Source organism: Carassius carassius, chromosome 19 (genome assembly GCF_963082965.1).
Source record: "Carassius carassius chromosome 19, fCarCar2.1, whole genome shotgun sequence".
In the NCBI taxonomy this organism is placed as follows: domain Eukaryota; kingdom Metazoa; phylum Chordata; class Actinopteri; order Cypriniformes; family Cyprinidae; genus Carassius; species Carassius carassius.
The window spans coordinates 9,042,181-9,062,594 of NC_081773.1; the positions used below are offsets into that span (position 1 = coordinate 9,042,181).

General features: G+C 35.1%; 1 protein-coding gene across 2 annotated transcripts in view; it reads right to left on the minus strand.

Annotated features, from left to right (window-relative positions):
- Window positions 1-3,086: 3,086 nt before the first annotated feature.
- The window catches only part of LOC132095002 (alpha-1,3-mannosyl-glycoprotein 4-beta-N-acetylglucosaminyltransferase A-like), a 55,079-nt gene continuing 37,751 nt past the window's right edge, over window positions 3,087-20,414 (minus strand). For both annotated transcript variants that reach the window (XM_059499716.1, XM_059499715.1), the window contains 9 exons: window positions 17,927-18,002; window positions 13,152-13,266; window positions 11,623-11,753; window positions 11,211-11,318; window positions 10,487-10,680; window positions 9,046-9,124; window positions 8,527-8,587; window positions 7,471-7,583; window positions 3,087-6,242 (listed from right to left, as the gene is read on the minus strand). In XM_059499716.1, coding sequence (XP_059355699.1) covers window positions 6,216-6,242; window positions 7,471-7,583; window positions 8,527-8,587; window positions 9,046-9,124; window positions 10,487-10,680; window positions 11,211-11,318; window positions 11,623-11,753; window positions 13,152-13,266; window positions 17,927-18,002 — 904 coding nt within the window. In that variant the 3' untranslated portion in view covers window positions 3,087-6,215. The remainder of the gene's footprint in view (window positions 6,243-7,470; window positions 7,584-8,526; window positions 8,588-9,045; window positions 9,125-10,486; window positions 10,681-11,210; window positions 11,319-11,622; window positions 11,754-13,151; window positions 13,267-17,926; window positions 18,003-20,414) is intronic.

A 20,414-nucleotide genomic window follows, 5' to 3' on the forward strand; every position in this document is an offset into this window, starting at 1 on the left:
TCGTGGCCACGAGTTTAATGAATAAACAAACCGGAGTGACCAGAGCAACCTGAGATTATCAGAAATTAATAAAATATTTTTTATCCATCCCACAGTCTGTTGATCGTGTCTTTTTATGTAATATATGTTCATATAAGGCTATTATTATTTTTCAGACTACAAGTCGCACCTAAGTATAAGTCGCATCAGTCCAAAATTACGTCATGACGAGGAAAAAAACATATATAAGTCGCACTGGACTATAAATCATATTTATTTAGAACCATGTCAAATAAATTTTGATAAACAAGCTGCACCTTACTATAAGTCGCAGGACCAGCCAAACTATGAAAAAAAAGTGCAACTTATAGACGAGAAAATACGGCATATATAATATATCCAAGTGGATACTGCACACTGCTGGTGGTTGAGGAGAGACACACATGATTGTACAGCGCTTTGGGTGGACAACAATACACAATAAAGCTCTATATAAATGCATCATTCATTTATTCATATATGCTAACCGTATATAATTGATAATAATATTATATTAATTAGGGCTATATTTTTATATTTATTGTTATGCTTACTTCCCCTTTTAATTCGTGTATTGCGTACCTAATTAACGTTCTGTGATAAATGAGTGTTTTCATTAACAAATGAAACTAGTGAATTATTCATTTATAATTCTACTATTTATTATTATGGGGTTAGGATATTTATATAGTTATTGTTAAATTCATCCTCTAAAGTGCACTTCCCAGTAAAAATTCCTGTCACATAGCATAATCAAAGCTTTGTTGGCATGTCGGGCTTTTACAGTATAGGCTATTATTTACAAAACTCTCCAGGGCTGCGTTTTTCTCTGAACTAATGTAAACAAAGAACGCTTCTGTGCGCTTGGCGTCCTCCACAAGTTAAGAGATTTTAAACAAACACTTGCAGTTAACCAAATGAAACAATACACATTTTAATGCTATAAAAGTGTGCACATCCAGAGAAATAAACAGCACATGTTCACGGTAACAACTTCTTTAACTTGAGCAAACGCTGCTAATACACATACATTTGTTAATAAAGTTAATAAAACGAAAACATGAATGTTTTAATGATACTGATTGAATAAAAAAAAACGATCCACTCGAAAGTCTCGCTCATCATGACAGGACCTGGCTTGGTGAGCTGCGTCTCGGGCCGATGAGTCGATGACGTCACTTCCAGGGAGGCATGTTGTACACGCGCCCGTCCCTTGACTCCACCCCCACGTCAAAACAGTGCCGCAAAGGGAAAACGGTATCGCAAGCTCAAACTAGATTGACACGCAAAATAAAAGCAGTGTTGCAGATAAATTAATAGATATGACAATGGAAAATATGTATCGCAAAATCATTGCTTTCGCGCTGTTTCATTTATGTTTTGCAATTCTTAATTTTGTTTGCAAAAAGCAAATTTATTTTCCTCAATACTTTAATTTTCGTTTGCAAAACTTTATTTTCTTTTGAAAATCGTAATTTTTTTGCGTATATATAAGGCGTTATTTTGACTCCATAGTAATGGCTTGATTTTACTTTCAATTCCTTTTACATTCTCCAAGGTATTAACATTAACATTTTTCATAACTCCATGTAGGACGTTTCTGTACATAAATGTAAGCACTGTGGCAGTAGTAATGCAATATTTAGAAAATGTACTCTTGTACTGTTGTTACTCAAGTACTTCTAAAAACAAGTACTTCAGTACTTTTACTTAAGTACACAACTGACTGTAATACTTTTACTTGTACTTGAGTAAAATTGAGCAAGGGGTATCTGTACTTTTACTCAAGTAATAAAGCTGTGTTCTCTGTCCGCCTCTGATTATTTCTATGCAATATTAGGCTACCTTTTGTATTTAAGTGCAGACATCATAAATACGCTCTGGTAAAATCGATGAGTTATTACACGTAACTAAAAATACAACAATCAGTGTTGTTGGGAGAGAGGCACGATATATCTGTCAGGCTGATGGTAACATATTACCTTCACTACACAGTCATGCTGAAGGAGACAGGCTTTGTAATCTACTCTCAAACAGCGCAGATAAATCCAATGCGGATTTATTTTGAAAGCGGCGATGTTACGTTGACGTATGTAAGGAAGTGGAACGAGGTGGATTGTGGTAATTGTAGTCTGCAAATGTGCCATTTTTCATGATTACAAACCTCAGCACTGCTGCAAAGATTTTATTAAAAATAGTGTTAAATGACAGAATTTATAATGCCGACAATTATGCATCGATTTCAGTCATTTATTATATTAAGCACAGTACCTGACTGTCACATAGCAGTGTGAAGCATTTAAATCGACCAAAAGATGGCACTAAAATAATGCTTTTGTCGTATATCAAGTTTACGTTGGCCCCTAGAGATTTGAGAAACACTTAAAAATATAATTGCTTTAGATGGGCTACATTTTGTCAGTTATTTTAAAGAAATACAGTATTTTCAGGGAAATAGTTAGTTAATAGTTTGTTAGTCCAGTTGTCTCACTGTAAAAATGACTGGTGTTGTTGGTAAATGCTGGTTGGTTGGACATTTCCATTCCAGATTTAATTGTAACTGTACACTCAGAAATATTTAGGCCTAAATTTAAGATTTGTGTATTTAAATTGCATAAAATTACTACCGATTTGAATTACAAAGTTTTAACAAACAAATGAATTAATGTGATGCATATATGCATTGTGGTTTCATTTTATTTACTTAAAATTTCTTGTATTTATTTGATTGAAATAATCACATTTTCAAATGAAATGCAATTAAATGTATTCGGTTAACAAGTACGTAACTATAAAACCCTGGTTATTGTGTATTTAAAATGCATTCATTTTATTAGCACATTTTATTATATTTTATTAGTTAGTGAAATCATAATTAAGAATGTAGGAAAATATTTTTTAGGCCCTAAAATTGCATAATTCATACATTCAGCACTCTTTATTAACATCACATCACAACATACCTCCTCAAAACCTGAAAATGTTTCTCACAGTTGCATGATTAAATATGTAAGATAAATGAATTAAATGAGCAATGAAGGAACACAGCAGGAACATAAAATGATGAATTATGTCAAGACTGGTTTATTTTGGAACAGTTTATTCAAATCAATGTCAGAGCTGGAGAAAGACAGATGAAGGCACATGAAAGTCAAGAATGCACCACACAAGAGGAGCACGTTTCATGTCGGATTCATCTCAATGTAAGAACGAAGGGAGGATTTCAAGATGGACATGCACTGATGGGGATCCGGCCCATGAGAGTTTAACGAGGGCAACAGACAACAATCCATCTTTCAGTGCTAAACAAATCATGGAGCACAAATCTGACTAAAGGCAATATGGGAAAACATGATGAAAACCACTCAACTGTGGTTTCATGAGTCCATTCTCCAGAAGTCATGTCATATGAGGATGTAAAGGAGAAAGATGATACAGTGTTCTACACACAGAACAAGAATGTATCTCCATCTCTCCTCTCAGGAGAGATCATAAACAAACTGTAAACAAATGTGTGACAGTACATTGGCTTTCTATTACAAAACACACACTGCGATACAAATCCGGCTCCAAGTAGTCACTAAAATCAGGGTGTACAGTATGTATCTAAAAAGAATATCTTCTGAAATTATACAAGTACAGACTGAACTACAACTTTCATCTTCTTAAAGATGTATACAATCACATGAGATGAGAACACTTCGGAAATCTGTACAGCAGTTACGTCACCATCAAGTTCCATGTCAGGAGCTGCAAGCAAAATAAATACGAACCGTAGCGTAACAATATAACAAATGTACAGTGTAATAAATCCAGGTATCAAAACCAGCGAAATAGCTGGAAATGTAGCCGTTCCATTCAATTTCTATTATAAATCTGTTTATGGTCATATTTTGCTGCCGACCAGGTCCACATTAAAACGGCACCAGCAGCACTCTATAGAAACCTTTGAACTGCAGTCATTCATTAAGTTCTTTGCGTTTTTAAATATTGTGGCTTATTTGATTGTTACAGAATCCCTAGACAAGGTGATGAAAAACAAACATTTCAATACTTTTAAGTTTGCTTGCAAAACATTAGCATTAGTTTGTAACCGCATTATGTTGCCTCAAGAAACTCAGTGTTCATTTGCAAAACTTTAGTGTTTACTTCAAGGAATTATTTTTTTTGCTCACAATACCTTTACGTTCACTTGTAAATGGTACTGCGTTTCCCCAAGAAACTTTGCATTGGCTCGCAAAATGTTGTTTTCTCACAAAGAATTATGAAACCGTTCTTTTCCCTACCTCATATTTTAATCACAAAATTTTGGAAGCAATTGCAAAAGTATTGCGTTGCTTCAAGAAACATTGCATCGCTCGCAAAACTTCTACGTTTACATGCAAAAGTACTACACTCCCCCAAGGAACTTTGCATAGCTCTTGCAAAAATTCGACTCCCAGAAAGTGATGCGATTCCCCCAAGAAACTTTGCATTCGCTTGCAAAAACTTTTCAATATCTAGCAAAACTTTTGCGTTCTCTCGCAAATTACTGAAATATAGTTTGTGGTTCTACCTCATATTTTCATCACAAACGTATTGCGAGCAAACACAAAGTTTGTTCGTGTTTAATGCCACGCCAGCTTCTGTGGCTATTTTAATGGCAAGAAAAATGTATGGCTGAATTACTTCAGGTTTCTTCTATTTATTTTTGCTAAAAACTCTTGGCTTAACCCAAAGTTTGTCAGGGAACACAAAACATTTCTGAAAGAACAACGTTTCTTGGTGAAATGCAAACTTTGAGGGAAGCAAGATCTTTGAAAAATCAACTTATTTTATTTCCTTGTCTCTTTTGGGACTCTGTAGATTGTGCTTTCAGCTACCATTAAAATGTAGTAGCTTCATTAATCATTTCACCACATTTAAATTCATTCTGTGCAGAAACAAAATCTGCAGATTCCATCTGGACTTAATCATGACTCACTGAACATTCAGATAATTGTGATACAGCATAGAAAGGAGAACGTTTTCTGACTAACATGATGAAAGCAGATTATTTGAGATGGAAAATGCTCAATGAATGACATGAAAGACTTGGGAACATAAAAATGGACATGCCATGCTCTACACTTGAACGTCTCACTTAAATCAAGCAATGAATAAGCTGTTCTGTTGATGATTTAAGCGTATTGTCACAGGGGCGCAAGGCAGTCCTGGGACGCTGGATGTTAAGGCACAGAGGTGGGCGGCCCTGCACCCTTCTCAACTACACAAAGATACAAACATCAACCATCACTCGACTTTAAGCCACAATAAACTCGCTGCCACATCATACACTTCCAAAGAATATAAAATAAGAGCATTTACCTTTTGTACAAATTAAAGATTTATTTCAAATAAATTAATTAACTTTCATAGATCGTCATAATAATAATAATAATAACAACAGCAATTAAAAACCATGACTGATTCGTTGACCCTAAACCAACACAGAGGAAGAAAAGCCACTTCTGTTGACCAAGTAAAGGCCCAAAGATATGCTGTTTGTTTTTAGAAATATGATTTTTAAATTTCGGCAAAGCAGTCAATAAAATAATAAACTGGTCTCGAAATGTTCTTAAAAGAGTTTCAAAAATCAACAGCCTAAAACCTAAAAAAAAAAAAAAATACTTTGAAACAAAAACATCTGTCGTCCCACTCGTTCATTTCTCAGCTGAAATCCAGCCGTGTTTATCTGACCCAGGGTCAGTTACAGTCCTTGACGGCAGAGCGCTGAGGACAATCTTCATCAGAAGGGGACATATTCTCCAGCATTGGTGCAGCCTTGATTCCTGAACTTCAAACCTTAATGACAGCGATGATTGCAATTCTCCACAACACAAATTTAGTGTCCGAAAACATTGTCAAAGTGTTGTTGTTTTTTCTGTACAGTAGTAGTCACATTCACACAACAGAATTCAGGGAACAGGAAAAAGTAACTCAAAGTCTGACGACAGAGGCAAAGGCGAGTAGAAGAGAAGAGACTGGCAAATCTACCAGAGGAAGATGAAATGACAAAAAAAGACTAAAAAGTAAAGTTTAACAGGTGAAGAACTTAAAGCCAGGGCTCCTTCACGCACTCTGATAATGTGAGGGTCACTCTTGATCCGCTGTAGATGCGAGCAGCACAACCCTGTCTTGGTGACCAGAAGGCCTCGTCCACTGGAGACATACAGTAGTTACCCAGGTATCCTCTTGATATGGATCTGACAAGAGATTAAAGAACATCTGTCAAGATCCAGGTAAATAAAGAACATCATCTATGCCCACCACCAAATAAAATAACACAACATGTCTAGTCTGAAGCAACACTTTTTACTGTCCAGTCAACGGTGTTCCGATTTTGGACACATGTGATTTCAGTGTCAAAACTAAACCAGGCATCCATCAAAATGTCCTTATGTGTCAGACAATGTTGACTGTTATGGCTGGTGTATGGCTTGATGCTTTATCAAAATAGCACTGAATTAGTAATAGCATTGTAATAACAATACCACCCAAATCTTCTACCGTCACTTATCAATGAGAAGTTTTGAGTGGATAAAACAGAAAAATATGATCTTTTATAAGCTAAACATTTCACCGTAATGCAGACTGTGTTGGCAATTTTGAATGCATTAAATACAACATCAAGTTTATAAGATATTCAGGAACTGCAGATATGATTCAAATGATTCACAGTAAAGGAGTTAAGAGGGAGAGAGCATTGAATGATGTGTCATTTCAGTCACACTTTAAGATCAAATTCTCGCTATTAACAGCATTAACTATTACTTTTGTCTCAAACTCCTAATTTACTGCTTATTTCGGTTAGTAAGTTAGTTATTATGTTTAGGTATTAGGTAGAATTAGAGATGTAGAATATGGTAATGCAGAATATGTCCTTTATAAGCACTAATAAAACAAACAAAATATGTTAATAGTAGGCATACTTATAAGCAACTAGTCAATAGTGAGAACTGATTCTTATGCTGAAATGTTACCGTAATGGTGTGTGTATATATATATATATATACACACACATACACACACACATATACATATACATATACACACACACACACACACACACACACACACACACACACACACACACACACACACACACAAACACAAATATATTAAAATAATAGTTACTTGTGCTGGAAATTCAATTCAAAAACAGTTTATGTAGTAAACAATCACATGGTACTGAATATTTATGACTAACTCTAATTAAAGGTACTTATTAAAGGTATTTCTTTTATTTATTAAGATTATTCTTTCCTGTTGTATTTCCCGAAAGTGACAAAGCTTCATATACAACTCCTGAATCTAAACAAAACTAATGAATAATATAATAAATTTGGCCTACAAGTGAAATCTCCACTACTATACACTAGGATAGATCCTGTCCAGCCCTAGACAGGACTAAACCAAAGGCAGCATACAGACCTCGCTAATAATTGCCCACACGGCGGAGTCCTTCTGGACCACCAGACGAACGGCCACCACAGGGTTAAACACAGGGTCAACCGTCCCCTCCGCCACTCCTTTCTCAAACTGAGCTAAAGACAGACACAAAGAAAAAAAAAAACATATGTATCTCTAAAGGGGAGACCAGAAGAGATTGTAACATTTTGTATTCAGTTATTTGCCAGACACTTCTCTCCAAAGGGACTTCTGAATAAAACAATTAATCATAAGAGAACAATAATCACTATAACCTCAGTGCCATGTTTTGAAGGTAAGCTACAAGTGCAGTACAGGAAAACGCAGTGAGAAAAAGAGAAAAAGAGAAAAAGAGAAAGAGAGAGAGAGAGAGAGAGAGAGAGAGAGAGAGAGAGAGAGAGAGAGAGAGAGAGAGAGAGAGGTTGATTGTGGTTTACTTAACGGAAAATGTGTCTTTTACAGTTGTACACAGATTGTAATGGTCTATATTGTGTGTGTACATGTATATTTCTTTATAGCTTTTAGTTTTGAAAGTGTAACTCTTACTAGGACCATGAGGTCAGCATTAATTTCAGCAAAGATGAATTACATTTATCAAAAATAACAGTAAATTTTTATGTATCGAGCAACAACCAGCATATTAGAACGATTTCTAAAGGAAACATTAAAATACACTAAAATAGTAATAAAATTCCACATTGCTATTGTATTTACTTGTTTTGATCAAATAAATGCAGTCTTGGTAAGCATAAGAATCTTAAATGTCAATTAAAATCTATACAAGTTTAGATTCAAATTCAAAAGGCATCATAAGACACACAGGGTCTAAAAAAAAAAAAAAAAAAAAAAAAAGTTAACCAATAACTAAAAAAAAGTGTTTGTTGAAAAGTGGCTTTCTCAGGCAGCAAGAAAAATGTACTGAGCATAAGTGGCTGAATAAGTGCCATCATTGTTTTATAGAGTTACAGCTCACTGGTTTCTCCTATTTGCAAGGAAGACATGACAATCATTTGCTTAAAGTGCAAAACTGCTGATTTGAGCATGAATGTAACAACTCACCAAGTTTATAGAAGCGGTCCTCTGTTCGTTTGTATTTCTCTTTGGTCCTCAATTCAGTGTCCTGCAAGAGATAACATCCTCATTTAGAAGCACTTCAAGAGCCTGTTTGAAAGGCACTAGCACTATGCTAACAATGTTAGAAACAACTGTAGGAGTAATGTTTGCATACATACCTAAAATAATAAGTAAGCCCAAACTCACAAATCCATTTAAACAAATTTAGATGCATCACCAGCCTCATTTATTCGAGGAACGTCTTCACGAACAAACATCAAAGCCCATTCGAAGGCTTTTTAAGCTCTGTATCACAGCAGGATGACAGTACGCTTCCTCATTACCGTGGTAGATCAACCTGTGATTGACTAAAATTAGCCCTGGTGGCAGCGTACACCAGAGACCTACGCCAGATATTCCTGTCAGCCTGCGGTGAGACTCTGACAAACCTGTCACCCTGGGCCTTGTTTGGACATTTAGAGGAAACCGTATGAATCTAATTGAGGATGTGTGTTTTTTATTTACCGAAAAGGGCAGGATCTCGACAGTAGCGTTCTCGATTTTATCTCCTGGATGCTCCTGGTTTCCACTGCGAAAGAGGAACCTGTCAATCAAAGGCTGATTTTTAGTGAATATGCATGTACAGACACAAACTCATGAATATTCGTGAACACGCATGTGCAAACACTGGCAGGACATGGACGAGATTGAGTCAAACTTAGCGCATCCAGAACACACAGATAAGGGGTCTCTAAATAGGCCTCTACTTGAGCTGCTAATCAAATCCAGTCACACGTAAGTAAATTGACACTTCATCTTGTTAGCACTGTTTCTACTCTACAGTTGTGCTGCTTATTATTTACTAAAATTACAGACACTTGACGACCAAAAAAAAAAGTACATAGAGGACACACTGTCATCATTTCCTAATCCTACCCATAACCAAAACGTATCAACCACCTTACATTAATAAGCAGCAAATGAGTAGTTTATTGAAGCAAATGCGATAGTTAATGGTTTGTTAATAGTGAAAACTGGACATTAAAATAAAGTGCAACTTAAAATTATAAATATATTTTCTGACATATACAGATTTGTTGCTAAAAATACAGGTCATTCTGGCAGTCCAACTAAAAATACAATGTACTGACCCGGATTGGACCTGCAAAAAAAAAAAAAAGATCTTCTAGAGTTGTGTGTCTGTTTAACAGAGCATTGTATTCCAATCAAAATCAGAAAAAAAGTCCAATCTGAATGACAATGTTCCACGTAAACACATGCCCAAACTGATTGAAATTGTGGATAAACCTGGTCTAATCCATTCACTAGGACATATAAACACTTGACAGCATTGAAAAACAAACTGGAAAGTTTTGCGCATGTGCAATGATGAAGAAATGACAATGACAAATGATGATGTTGTTGTTGTTGTTCTCTTTCCACTCATTGTCTGTGAAGTGGTGAAGGATAACGTTCCACAAGTTCATGATTCAAACTCTCATATGCAGACGTCTAGTTTTGGATACAGGAATGGCTGTTTTTACATCTCTCTCTGTCTTCTTCTAGAGTTGTGTATCTGCTCAACATTGTTTTCTCTCTCTGTCTTCCTCTCCAGAGGTTTTTGGTTGCAGAGGCTTATTTTAGAAGCTTCTCATTAGCCACCTCTACTCTCCTGTGAGGACAGTGAGACATGGAGATGTGTGAATGATGTCTTCTGGTTAGAGCTCTCTGACAGCGTGCGAACATCACTTTTAGGAGAGGGTGAAGATTACAGAAAGAAATCATTTGTGTGTTTGTAGGTGCATGTGAACAGTTTATTAAATAAATAGAGAAAAATTCAATACTGGTCCCTCAAATGTCCTCTCACACTGGCTCTAGGTCATTGGGCCATAATTATAAATCAATCCCTGTCTGTGTGTGTGTGTGTGCGCGCACTTCTCTCTCAGTCGTCCTGAGACAAACTGACCTTTCTATGTTGACGGGCCGATCAAACTTGAACAGGACGTAGTCTCCAGCCATTGGAGTAATGGCCCAGAAGAAGTCTTCACCCAAGTAGGTTTTCTCAAGTGTATGACCTTGATACACTTTAAGAGAGGTGGACACCTCCGCCGGCGGGTTCACGTGAATCTTATGCAGCAGAGGTTTCAGGAAATCTTTATCCTAACACAGCAGAAAACAAAGTTAACAGGAAGTGCAGCTGATGGCTGGCCTGATTTACAACATTACTTAATAGTAAAAACAGCAAGCAAAATTAATTAAAAGGTCAGTTATTCAAGAAAAAAGATTCTTTGGTACAAGAAAACAGGATGGGGGGTAAAACAAGATGTTATAAGATAATAGGAAGCTGTAGCAAGTTTGTGTGGAAGAGAATCAGAAACTCCTAGAGTACTTTTAAGAGTAAGAGGAATGATTTGACAGTTGTTCAAAGTCATGAAGAGCCAGTAATAACATCCTCATCTCAGATGATCTGATCACAAGCGGTTAGCAATACATACAGGAGTAACTGGGATCCAACATGTTTTGGACAAAAATCACTAAAACTACATTTCTAGTGTAAACCATAATGTGTCCCAAATAACAAATGAATGACTAGCTTGTTGAACATCTAAGGGTTTTAAAATGTGCTGGTTAGGTCACCCAAGGAGGATGTTTATAACAAGTGTAAACAACCCTCATGAACTAAAGGTTACCGTGAGTTTCTGGATTTTCCCAGCAAGGGAGGAGTGCAGGCCTACGTGCTGAAACAAAGAGGGCCTGAAACGAATGCGCAGACTCGACTTCTGCCTCTCACAGTGTTTCTGGAGAGAAAAAGAATGAGGAGGCCAAATTACGTTAGATTGTGAGAAAAAAGTAACAAATATAGTTAAAAAAAAAGAAATCTAGATAGAGACATAACGTGGCTGTCTGTAGAGAGGAAGAAAGATCTGAAAAACACGATCACATTGTGTTCTCACTCAAGAGGTGTGAAAAGCCTCTTAATGCCTGACGCACCACAGCCGAGGAGAGTTCAAGTCACACACACACACACACACACACACACACACACACACACACACACACACACACACACACACACACTTGCAGTCTTTAGTATTAACTTACGGCATCTTTCTCTGGGTTGCATACTTTGACCCAGAGTATGTGATCCAGCAGCCAATCAATGGGCTTTTCCTTATAAAACATGAAGATAAACTCCACAATAAGATTTAGATCTGGGGCTTGGAACATCTTACCTGAAAGCGAAAAAAAAATAAAAAAAAACACAAATTAAAAAGACTACCATTAAAAACTTTAGGGTTGTAAAGATTTTTAAATAGGTTTCTTATTCTCACCAAGACTGCATTTATTTGATAAGAAATATGACAAATTTGTAGTACTGTGAAATATTATTATAAATAAAGGTTTTCAATTATAATATATTTCAAAATGTAATTTATTCTAGTGATGGCAAAGCTGACTTATCAGCAGACATTACTCTAGTCTTCAGTGTCAAATGAGTTAATGCATCCTTGCCGAGTAAAAGTATATATAACCAGAAAGTCGTAAAGGGATAGTTCACCCAAAAATGAAAATTCTGTCATTAATTACTCACCCTCATGTCATTCCAAACCTGTAAGACCTTTGTTTAACTTTGTATCACAAATGAAGATATATTTGATGAAATCTGAGAGCTCTCTGATCCTCCATAGACAGCAACACAACTACCACGATTCAAGGCACAGACACATTAGTAAGGACAAAGTTAAAACAGTCCATGTGACATTAGTGGTGCAACCTTAATGTTATAAAACTGAAAAACTTTTTTTTTTTGCAAAGAAAACAATAAAACCCCCCACTATAAATCAATAATTTCTTCACTTCCCTTTCGGTGTTCACAACAGCGCGACACGCGTGTGATGCTGCTAACACAGGAGCCGGCGTTCTGACATGGATGTGCTGCGCCTTGTTTACAAGCACAGGAATGAACAAACATGGTGGTACTCTCGTGAACACGCATCAAAGACTGACTGAAGACTGAATAAAGTTGTAATTGTTTTCTTTAAACTTAAAAAAAAATTTGAGTAGCTTTATAAAATTATAGTTGAACCACTGATGTCACATGGACTATTTTAACCATGTCCTTACTACCTTTCTGGGCCTTGAATGTATCAGTTGCATTGCTGTCTATGCAGGGTCAGAAAGCTCTCTGATTTCATCAAAAATCTCTTAATTTGTTTTCTGAAGATGAACGAAGGTCTTACGGGTTTGGATCAACATCAGGGTCAGTAATTAATGACAATTTTCATTTTTTGGTGAGCTATCCCTTTAAACAAAGACATATAAATTCGGTCATCATTTACTTCAGAGGGACACAAAAGGAGAAATTCTGAAGAATATTATAGAGACTAATTTTATGGTGCTTTTTGGGGGCTTGATTGCTCTTTTATTCTGTGACTCCACTGTATTTCAAAAGATCAGTAAGAACATTTTTAATCTCTCATGGAAGGACAAAAGTCATACAGGTTTGGAACAACAGGAAGATGAGTAAATGATGACAGTAACTCATATAATCAAAGTGATATTTGAATAGCTGGACAAGTATGAAAAATATACATTTAAAAATATAGATATTAAAAATACAGAAGTCACACCAATGAAGCCCAGCTGTGAAAACTCAAGAATCATCCAGTCCTCAGTGGCGAGTTGTAGGGCAAAGTTTTTCATGGTGGCAAAATAGTTGGGCTTGGCAACGATGTCGTCCTCTAACTGTTAAAACAACAGGAAACAGATATCGATCACACAGAACAGCTCATAAACCAGATAAACTTTCACACATGCCGCACCTACTAAAAATACCACATCCAACAATCAACCTGAAGAATGTGAAAGATGAAAAAGAAAATCACACTTCACACACAGACACTCTTACCACCAACAGAAGTACAGACAGACACTAAAGCAAAGCTAAAGCATGTTGTCCTATACTCTTGAAAAACATGAAAGCAATACCTTTCCCCTCTCCTAAGAGAGCACAGCGTGTATTGAGAGCACAAAGACATGGAGACACTAGAGAGATTTATTGGCACAGCAAAGAAAAAAAAAAGAATGAAAACATTCAGTATAGTCCTACACCACAGACAGAGAGAAGCACATGAGAATGAGAAAGACATGAACATGGAATGACATAAATGAACATTATTTGGATGCGTTTCTGTCTTAGGAAACATGGAAATATTAGAAAGATACAAAATACACAAAATAGACTATTGTTAAAAAGGTTTGGGGTTGGTACGATTTTTATTTTATAATTTTTTGTTGTTGTTTTTTAAAGTTTCTTATGCATTTATTTGATCAAAATGCAGTAAAATCAATACAATTGCGAAATAATATTACAATTTAAAATGTCCTATTGCAATATATTTTAAAATGTAATTTATTCTTGTAATGATGAAGCTGAATTTTCAGCAGCCATTACTCCAGTCTTCAGTGTCACATGATAAATCATTAGTCGATCACTGTCACGCTATGAATCTTTTCAAATGTTAAAAACGATTTCACTTCTTAATATCGCTATGACAAAACTGCTAATTTGAACAGAGAGCTAAAAGAGCAGCATTTATTTGAAACAAATCTTTCGTAAAATTACAACTGTCTTTACTCTCACTTTTGATCATATTACTACTTCAATAAATGTTTTAATTTTCTTTTCTCTCTCTTTTTTTTTAAATAACTAAAAAGTAAAATCTTACTAACCCCAAACACTTGAAAGATAGTGTAAATGTAATAAAATAAATTAAAATAAAGCTTTTCATCAAGAACAACTGAAAAAGTAGGAAAACATCCCATCAGCCTCTCTTCACAAGCGTGATGTTAAATGACAGGTTAAAAGACTTGTGTGAAAGGATAAATATTTAACAATCTGAAACCAGTATAAATAGAAAACCACATTTATTAATTTATATTATTTCCATTATGCTCACTCTAACAGATTTGCTGAAACAGGGCTCTAGACTCATTCTACCCACTGGTCGCTCTTTTAACTTTCGACTAACTCGGTCAACTAACTTTCTCAGTTGGTTGCAGGAGCACATAATTTGGTCGCCTTTTTTTCTGCTTCAACAGGATTAATCAATGCATGCTGGTTAACTTTCAGCATAGTTTACAGTTATATGAAAACGAAAGTGGTTAACATTCAACGTCCTTGTTCATCAGTAGTATTTGTGATTAGAATTTTGTGAATAGGAATTCCTCTTTTGCTGTGTTATAAGCCAGGCTTCGAATGCTTTCACCTTCGAATTCGCAATCTTAATGTCATGTTTTACAAGAAATGATAATTTATGGATTCATTGTTATTCCTGAAGACCAACAATAAAACTGTAGGCTACAATGACAAACTACCTTACTAGGGCTGGGATAAACGATTATTTTTTAAACGATTAATCTAGCGATTATTTTTTCGATGCATCGATTAATCTAACGATTAATTTTCCGGACCGATTTGATTTCGATTATCTCCCCATTAATTGACTACTAACAATTTATACATGTTGATTTACAAATCTGAATGAAAAAAAAAACAAATTCCTTAACATTGCAATATATGTTTATTGCTCTTAAAATTACAAAATAAAAGACTGACTAAGAATGCATTACTTTGCACTTGTATAGAGATAGCATTCAATAAAACCCTGAAGCCTTGAAAACACATAGCTTACTGAAACAAGCTTACTGAACACATAGGGCCTAGCTTGCTGAAAAAATAAGTTCTTTCAGATGAAAATAACAACAACTTGATGTCTAGAATTCAATAAAAAAGGTCACCCAAAATACTTGTTTAGAGCAATTGAAAGAATACAGTATGTAAATGTAAACTTGAGGGCTTTAAGCTAATACAGAGAGTGCTTTTACAAAAAAAAAAAAAAAAATTAACAGTGGGAGCCAGCAGCCTGTCATAGAGAAAAAAAATCTCCGAATGCTCCACGTGAAACTTTGGCGTTCCGCCCTTTTTCTATCGTGTCTAATGATTTTGGTTAATATGCACAAGGGAGGGAGAGAGCAAGAAGCGCTCGTGTAGTTTGAAGACTGTGAGTGCGCGTGTAACTTTGGTGTTTCGCCCTTTTTCTATCGTGTTTAATGATTTTGATTAATATGCACAAGGGAGGGAGAGAGCAAGAAGCGCTCGTTTTGTTTGAAGACTGTGAGTGCGCCCGCAGCCGGGGCTCTCTCTCGTACGCGCCCTGTCACTGTCACTCACCGATCAAATAAGGCTTTGACAGCCGCCAAAAAATAAAGATCAATGCAGAAAAACCCCTGGATTGGTTATATAACGTTGGACAGAATGTTGATCCGGCCATCGCGTATATTCAGCGCACATAAGGTAAAGGTTTTGCAAACGTTTTTTAGAGAAATAAAAACAGGTCGACGAATCGATGCGCATATTTTGCGTCGACGTATTTTTTGCGTCGACGTCATCAATGACCTCGACGCGTTGTCCCAGCCCTATATCTTACATAACGTTTATTGACAAAAACGAATAATACAAGGCATGGTATACACCACATGCCGACTAATAAATTACAGAATGTTTAGCAAACACTGAGGAATCAAATAAATGAATTAAAAATTTAAATAAATCCTTCATAGCGTAGTGTGAAAAGCTTTTCAAAATGAAAACAAAAAGAAAAGTAAAACTAAACTGGCTGTTGGTGACAGCTTGCATCTTTTTTTTCCCCACAAGAATACCAACATGTTCACCTAATGCTTTTCATGTTTGTTTGTCCAGCAGAGAGAAACAAATAAGTGGTGTCAAGTTTAGCATTACGCCGCATTCAATCTGCTGCAACCATGTACAGCTGCTCTAACCGTCGCAAATTCTTTCCCCCGATTATATTCCCAGCTGTAAAATCATTATCACTTCATAAAAACAGAAATCACAAAACCAAGCCATGTTCCCATGACAACTGCTACAGAGCCAAAGTGTGTCTTTAGGGTATATCCAGATACACGAGGAACCACAGCAAACCCTAAACTGAGAACTTTTGGGGTACTTGTCTCTGTCTGAAGAGCTTCCAGTGGGGATCTGGCACACTTGCTGGAAACCTACACTGAAATATACACCGCTTGGGAAGCCGACTGAAAGCGGACAATTCAATCAAAGGTTGAAATTTAGGTTTAGGTTTAACACTGGTCTTAACTGTTCAACTTCATGTCTTTGTGTGATATGCTGTTAATTAGCAAATGCAGAACTTTCGATTCGACTCTCCAGTCTGCATACATTTATGCAGTATGCATTTACAGCAATTAACGTATTGTAAAGAAAAGTTATATCCATTTTTAACTGCTACTGGAAGTAAACTTGGTTAACTTGGTAACAGTGTGGGAATATCATGAATGGAGAAGTAACATCAGTAAAAGCACTTTTAAACTTCAAAACAACAACACAGAATTCAGTGTTATTTTAGCATTATTTATGTATGATTATATTTTAAGCTATAAGCTTTTATTTTCATATTTTCAGTTTTAATCTTAATTGATGTTTTTGTAATTCTGTTATATACACTTTAGTTTTTTTTACGTTAGTTGCCAGGTCTAATTTCCATTTAAGTGTTTTGAGTTTTTCATTTAATATGTATGTTTATATCAGCTTTATTTTAATGAACAAAAATTATTTTATAATACTTTCAAGTTTGACAACTGCTTAAAATAAACTGCTTAAAATAAAGATAATTATATTTGATAGCACTTAAAGCCTTTATGTATAATACATTATATAGGGTTATTGCAGTGTATAATACATTAAAATTATCCATAATATGCATTGTAATTCATTATATCTTGTCGTTAATAACCAAACTTTAAAATGCAATGTTATTTAAGTGTTATAATGTATTAACTATGGTTACAATTATTCATGAGCTAATACAACACTTAAACCAATAGTCCTAAATGCCACGTGTGAATTGAACTGTAAAGTAACATAAGAAAATGCATATTCATTTTAAGATTCGCTAAAGAGCACATTTATTGCTGTTATTAAATAAGTAATTTTTGAAAAGATTAACTTTAAGAGAATGTAAGATAATGGATAGACATTAGTTTCAAAAACGTTTTGATAATCATATCGGTGATATAACGGTTTCAGAGTTAAAATTCTTTCTGCAATATTTAGTTTGTTTATTATGCGGAAAAGGCTATGAGAAAGTCATGCGTAGGTCGCTTTACCCAAAGTGTAAACACTTTGACGCTTTCAAAACATTGCTCTGTTTCTATTTGTATCCTGACCAGCCACACTGACTCAACCAATGGTGTGAGTTTACCGACCAATAGCAGACAGGGGAGTGAAAAGTCATTTGATTTTTAATTATGTTAAGTAATGCTAGTGGTGCAGACATTACACGCTTAACCTTTAAACTTGTAATTTGATTACCTGGACATAATAGACCCCTTTGTTCACAGCATACATCATTAGAAAGGAATAGTCCAAGTTCTGCTTGGTCCTCCATCTACAAAGACACAAAAACATGTTAAGAAAAGGGAGACGCCAGTAATCTAAAAGCAAAGGTTTAATGTACAAGTTAACGGGTTGATGAGTCGGCTAACTGACTGGGAGTGAAATTCTAGATGTCAAGCATATGACGAGTGTGCCTGACATTGACAGAAAACAGAAACCTACACAGCCGGAACGCTAAATAAGGGTTGGATGAGTCTATAAACAAAAACACATCACTCACACATACTCAATATAAGCATTGTTATTCATTTGTCCTTTCGGTAAAGGGTTCAGAAAAGAAAGACATAAATATTCAAAAAGGACAAAGAATATTAAATATTATGGGCATCAAAGCCACTCATTTCCTTTGATCAAACTGACTTTGTAAAGTGCATGAGAGTAGAGAGAGTTTGTGGAACAGAATAAGAACTCAGATGCTCAACACACACACACACACACACACACACGTCAGATGGCATCATTGGGAACAACTTTATAGCAAGTGGTTTCACTGGCAATGGCCTTGATTGTGCGAAATCAACACTAAAGCACAAAAACCAAACGAGAGTAAAAATTTAACTTTAGTCAAATAGGCAATAATTTTTATAAGGAATTGCAACATAATGAATAATTTAAACAACTGTAAGAAAGATAAGCTGAACCTTACTTAAAAAAAAATCAATTATTTAATTATTTGATAAAAAAATGCAATAAAAACAGGAATATTGTGAAATATTACAATTTAAAAGAACTGTTTACTATTTTAACTAGGGATGTGACGAGATCTTGTGGCACGAAATCGACTGGTCTCGCGAGAACGTGACGATAATCCTCCCAAAACAATTTACAGTATTTACATAAGAGCTGCAAGATTAATCGTTTAAGGACGGCGATCTCAATTTAAACACCCACGCGATCTTATTCCTGAATGACAATGATTCAGCTATGTCTATTATGACTGTTTAACATCGCGAGTGTCAGTGGAGCGTGAGAAGCACGTTTAGCTGCTAACGTTACCCATGTTAATGAATCATTCATGCTGCAGGTGATCCAGAAAGAGCAACACAAACAATCTTTTCAACCACACATCATTTATGTGTTACAGACATTTAGATAATGGGAGTACTGGGATAAATGTTTATAGTATGGGTATAAACACTTATTCTCTCTAAAGTAGCAATCAAAACAAAAGTATCTTAACACACTAAACACGTGTATGTATTAACACAATATCCTCTTCCGTCACGAGGTTGAGACAACTGCCAGTTTAGGAAAATAATTATTTGTCATGGAATCGTTCATTCAAAAGATTATAATTGTGAAACAGGGCTTTATGAATTAAGGCACGGACTCCATTTAATTATTTCTATTTTCTTCAAATGAATACATTAAAAAAGGCTTAATCAATAAACATTTTGTCAGAACCACTAGTAAATTGTTATTTTGTTTAGTTTTCTAATCTTTTTTTTTTCTTTAGAATCGTGATCACCAATGTATAGGCCTATACATAAAAAAAACATGATTCTCAATTAATCCAGAATCTTGCAGCGCTAGTTTACGTGTTGTTTATTGCTGCATAATATAATTCATTAAAATAGAACAAGTTGATTTTAAAATGCACATTCATTTTTTACATTTTGTTTTCAGTTCAATAAAATACAAATTTTCCCTATATATATATATATATATATATATATATTTCATCATAGAGGATTTCTTCAAATAAAAATAAAAAAAGTCTAAAAAGTTAAAATCTTGTCTCGTTTATTCTCGTGAACCCAGTCTCATGTCTCATCTCGTGTGGGATAAGTGTCTTGTCACACCCCTAATTTTAACATTTTAAAATGCTATTTATTTCTATGAAGATAAAGCTATATTTTCAGCAGTAATGACTCCAGTCTTCAGAGTCACATGATTCTTCAGAAATCATTCTAATACGCTGATTTGCTAAAATAAACATTCCTGAATATTACCAATGTTGAGTTAACAACAGTTGGCCTGATTTTTTGATGAACAAAGTTTTCTTAAAAACATTTGTAACTGCCTTTTTAGTGAATAATTAAGTAATAATTGTTTTAAATAACATATAAGAACACACTTTAGAATGGTAGTGTATGTTTGTAAAATATTGTTTACTTACTGCTCTAACATTTTTTTTTACAAATTAACTGCCATATAGTTACATTCGTAAAAACTTGTATACAGAATTTAGAAATTGCTGAAGGCTGCATGGCTCTGAATGAATTTAATATGTTAAACAAAGGTGTGTGTTGAATAGCATATCTATAAATATTTCTCTGGTATTTAAATTGGTATTGAGAATAATAATATTCGGCATTGGCAAAGACTATTTTTCAGTTGTGTCAACCCTAGGACAGAATCAGAGTTATGAAAGAGAGAGCATGATACCAAAAGACAGAAGAGG